The sequence below is a fragment of the Mytilus galloprovincialis genome, chromosome 11 (genome assembly GCF_965363235.1).
Source record: "Mytilus galloprovincialis chromosome 11, xbMytGall1.hap1.1, whole genome shotgun sequence".
Lineage (NCBI taxonomy): Eukaryota > Metazoa > Mollusca > Bivalvia > Mytilida > Mytilidae > Mytilus > Mytilus galloprovincialis.
Window position 1 is genome coordinate 58,397,402 of NC_134848.1, and position 4,709 is coordinate 58,402,110.

The 4,709-nt window shown below is 32.7% G+C and overlaps 1 protein-coding gene across 1 annotated transcript; it reads right to left on the bottom strand.

The window, feature by feature from the left end:
* Positions 1 to 1,712: 1,712 nt before the first annotated feature.
* LOC143051268 (uncharacterized) lies at positions 1,713 to 4,063 on the bottom strand. Its single transcript, XM_076224227.1, has 3 exons — positions 3,646 to 4,063; positions 3,005 to 3,079; positions 1,713 to 2,472 (listed from the first exon to the last, which is right to left on the bottom strand). Exons 1-3 carry the CDS (start codon positions 4,031 to 4,033, stop codon positions 2,009 to 2,011), a joined length of 927 nt encoding a protein of 308 aa, XP_076080342.1. The 5' UTR covers positions 4,034 to 4,063; the 3' UTR covers positions 1,713 to 2,008.
* Positions 4,064 to 4,709: the final 646 nt, after the last annotated feature.

Sequence of the window (4,709 nt, forward strand, 5' to 3'; positions counted from 1 at the left end):
TCCTACTGACTTTTAATTTGGTAAGTTTTGTCATGATCTTTTTTTTGGGTTTGCAATGTATTTGGTAGGTTGGTTGTGTAAAATGTTTGTAAAAATACACTGATGAAAAGGAATGTCAAGAAAAACAAGAAGGATATTCCCCATGTGGGCTGCAGTAGACATAAAGCAATTCCAGCGCGAACATTTACATGACCGGAAAAATAACAGAAATTTACCAACCGTACTTTGTTGAGATGGTTTTGAGAAATCAAATACAACAAGTGCAACACTAACAAACATTGAAACATGAAAACCAAGAGATATATTTAAATAGTAACATATATAACAAAAAAGGAAGAAAACAAAAAGAAAGAAAAAGTTCAAATGTCCCTCGCGTTGTATTTATTTTATCTGTCCAAGGGCAATGAATAAATACACAATATATGGGGATTGTCGGAATATAGATAATATGTTTTTAAGAGAAGATGTGGTATGATTGCCAGTTAGACAACTCTTCACAAGAAACCAGAAGACATAAACACGAACACGAGTTACTATAGGTCACCAAACGTTTTCTTGTTTCTGTGCATGTCGACATGCCTACACATTTTGTTCCTGTAAATTTAAAATAACAAGATGATTGTCAATGAAACAATTATCTACCGAGCTGAAAGTAGTGGATATAAGCAATTATATTGCCTTCAACAATGAGAAAAAACCCATCACTTTTATAGCCGATTATCTTGTTCCTGTGAATGTTCATATGCCTATACATCACAGTTCCAGTCTTATTTGACATACGTTCACAAAACGAGCATAGTAAGTGTACAAAGAAACAGATATTGTTTACATGAAAGCATTTACTTTCATTGTTTACATTTACTCTCAAAAACAAACATTTTCACTGAGTTTCAATATGTTAGAGATTCCGGGATGGTACATGTACGTAGCCTGTTGCAGGACAACATTTATATTCTAAGTGTCCTCTATTTCATGACCACCTATTGCATTGTTTTATTTTATCTGTTCTTGTCCTGAATATGCATGAAATATTTGCCACTGAACGTTAAACAGCAAATTAACAATCAATCAATCAACGTATGTATTACCGATTAAAAAATTGGTTTAAAGAGGATTTTTTATTAGAAAAATGGTGTTGTTCTTTATATACGGAACATGGCATGTTTAGTTTAAAATATGCAGAAATCAATAAACATGTATTACTTTAGCTTAGTATGGGTGAAGCCATGTGTCTTATAAAAAACCAAATGCAATGTTATCTTTAGTTTATCATTTACAATTATGTAATTTTTTTATGGAAACCCAATATAACATGTATATCGCACGAAAAAGTCGGTTGACACCTTGATTCACAGAAAATGCACATTTTATCATACTTGGTCCATGCTACTGCTGTTGAACGTTTCGTCCCCGAGATATCATCAGCCCATTAGTCAGCACTTCGGTGTTGACATGAATATCAATTATATGGTCATTTTATAAATTTCCTGTTTACAAAATTTTGAATTTTTCGAAATACTAAGGATGTTCTTATCCAAGGCATAGATTACCATTCGTATTTGGCATAATTTGTATGAATTTTGGGTCCTCCATGCTCTTCAGCTGTGTGCCTGTCTGGCTTTATAACTACTAGTATTCTGATCTGATCGTCACGGATGAGTCTTATGTATACGAAACGCTCGTGTGTCCTTTTAAATTATATGCCTGGTATCTTTGATAACTATTTATTAAATGATATTTCTTTTTAAAATAAACTTCTGTTATATCACTGAATGCGTGTATTTATGTTATGATCATTATGAATTTAGGTGGCCGTTTCTATGGAAAACTATTCTTTATCCGAAAAAAAGCCCCAAATATTTAAAATGTAAAATATATATGTTTTAATTTTGCAGTTAAGGTCTAACAATATTCAATTTGGCAATTTTTAAAGTTTTTAAAATTACTAAAAAAAATTGTTTTGGTTGGTATCATCTTAAAAACATTAATCTTCTAATGACGAATTCTTCTACCTCGAACAAACCACACATTTAAAATAAGTGTCTTGTACATAGGGAGGACATTTGAGCGACCCACAGTATGCCTTGGTCCCATACAAAAGATATCCATTATCATTGCATGAACCAGCCTCCAATACGTCAAGACTATTATCAACGCATATGTACTGAGACCCACCAGCATGGTCATGGTGTCCTGACATCAAATCCCCACTATACTCGGTTTTCCAGCCAGCGTAACACTGCGATTTCCCGGGAATCATTAGTATTGTCGATGCATGACTTACTCTACAAACTGCGCATGGTACATCTTTGTCTATTAAATTACTACCAAAATCATTGGTATCGTACTCCATCCCATAAACTGTTCCAAAATATGATCCATGACTAACTTGTCCAAGATCTGGGTCATGTGGAACGCATACTTGATTAGTAGGTCGTCCTGGATTAGTGTAATGGCCGCCTGCGCCAATACCTGCAAATGTTAAGTCGTTCGAATCAAATATTTAGAATAAGAAACAAAATAAAACCAAAACATATAAACTTCACAATAATAATAAATCAAATAGGCAAAGTGATCGACTGGTTAGAGCAAATAAAATTTGGCCAGACACTTGGAAAATAGAATATTTAGGAAGGGGACATCATTTCCCCTAAAAAGCTGCTGAGAAGCAAACAGTGCTCCCCACAAAGAGTGATTTATTTATTTTTATTTCAAAATGGAATAAAGAGAGAGTGAAATATTAGCAACTGGTGAAAATTAATATTTCTACGGAAAAAACGACTGATTACAAAATGGTCGTCTCCTAATTATGCACAACAGCGTATTTGGTTGACCAAATATTTTTTTTATTTTCGTTTGGCGGGTCAAGGTTTTTTGTACTTTTAGTATTGAGCGTGCCTCGTAAAGACGTGTAGTTTGCAGGGATATCGTGAATAAAACAACACTTAATACATAGAAGTAACACAAGTCGACCTGGAAGAAATTCTATTGTATTTAATCTTACCAGAGTAAACCATTTCGGTTGAATTATTTGGGCATTCTTTTCTTCCCCATCTGACATAAACACTTCCAGGTGGATCTATAAAATAGGAAGATTAACACAATCAAAACCCGAGTAGACATTAGATCTATTCATTTATTCTTTATGATATAACACAATTATTCGTTTTAATTACTGTCCTAGATCTTTATGATACAAACCACATCACTTATTTTATGTATTTTATAAAATATACATAGAATATTTGTAGAAATAAAAAAGCATGGAATGCGAAATGATTATTCATGCAATCTATCAACAGTATCGATGACATAAATTTATTAGACGTCCTTACTTAAAGCATGTACAAACAAACCTTTATTGAGTTATACTGATTGTTTTCAAAGTAGAAGTGAAGCGTCACGTATGACATATGACCTTAGCATAGAGGGTTTATCAATTTTTACACTTGTGTCATGTTTATGACATCAATGTTCGCTTATGACATTTCCATTCTAAAATGCAACAATAGTTCTATAATCATGGATCAATCGAGCAATTATTATTTGAGAAATTTTGTAATTTTGTAATTTTTAAGAATGATGTGAAGAAATAAGATTCTTTTCGATATGGATGAATAAATAGGTAATGTGAATAATTATTACTATTTTGAAAACTTGTTATTACTGAATTGTGCTTCTGTATCTGTCTATCCTGATTCTGAATCTGCATTTTCTGACTCTGAATCTGTCCATCCTGACTCAGAATTTGTGTATGCTGACTCTGTATCTGTCTATCCTGATTCTGAATATGTATGTTCTGACTCTGAATCTGTTTATCCTGACCTATGACCTTAGCATTGAGGGTATTAACAGTTGTTTGTAACTGACTCATTGTTGCCTTCATCAACTGTATATCCCTCTTTATTTGTTGGTTATCAGCATAATCAGGGTCAGTGATTAAAAGTCGCTTATCGTTGAAATTTTGTGATTCAGTGTTGATACATGTAGCAAGCATGCACCACACAATAAAAAAGGTCAAAATCAATCCCATACTGTAGAAATCTCACAAACAACGTGTACTTACACTGTATATAAATGATAACAACATACGATATGACAAGGTTATAAATATATGCCTTGTTTAAAAGAAGAACAGAACGAAGAATAGAATAAACAAGCATTAAGGAAAAAAGGTTTTAATATTAAATTTCGAAATGTTCTGTCCGTGAAAATATATCTGAACACTAAAAACAGTAACATATATTCAAACACCACACCTACAATAAACTACGAACATGACAGAAAAAAGAAATTATTTGCCAATATCAACCTCTCGTGCAGTACACTTAGTATCGTAACTATAATTTCTGTTAAGATCTATGGAAACAATTGCAATAAAAATCTGACTATATTTTAAGTTGGTTGTGTTACTTTGTATATCGAAATAACTACACTTCCTGTTACTGTGTATGTTGACATACATTCATATCATGTTTCTGTGTATGTCGTCATACCTTTTTATTTAATTACTGTATATCCTGCCAAACCTTTACATCATGCTACTGTGTATGTCGACATGATTACACATCTTGTTTCTGTGTATGTCGACATACCGACACATTTTTATGGAAGATTATAATAGTCACTAGTTGATCAGTTCTCAGTTCAACTTGTTGACATAAATCAGTGGTAAAGTTGCATTATATCCAACCTTGTGAACTTGATAG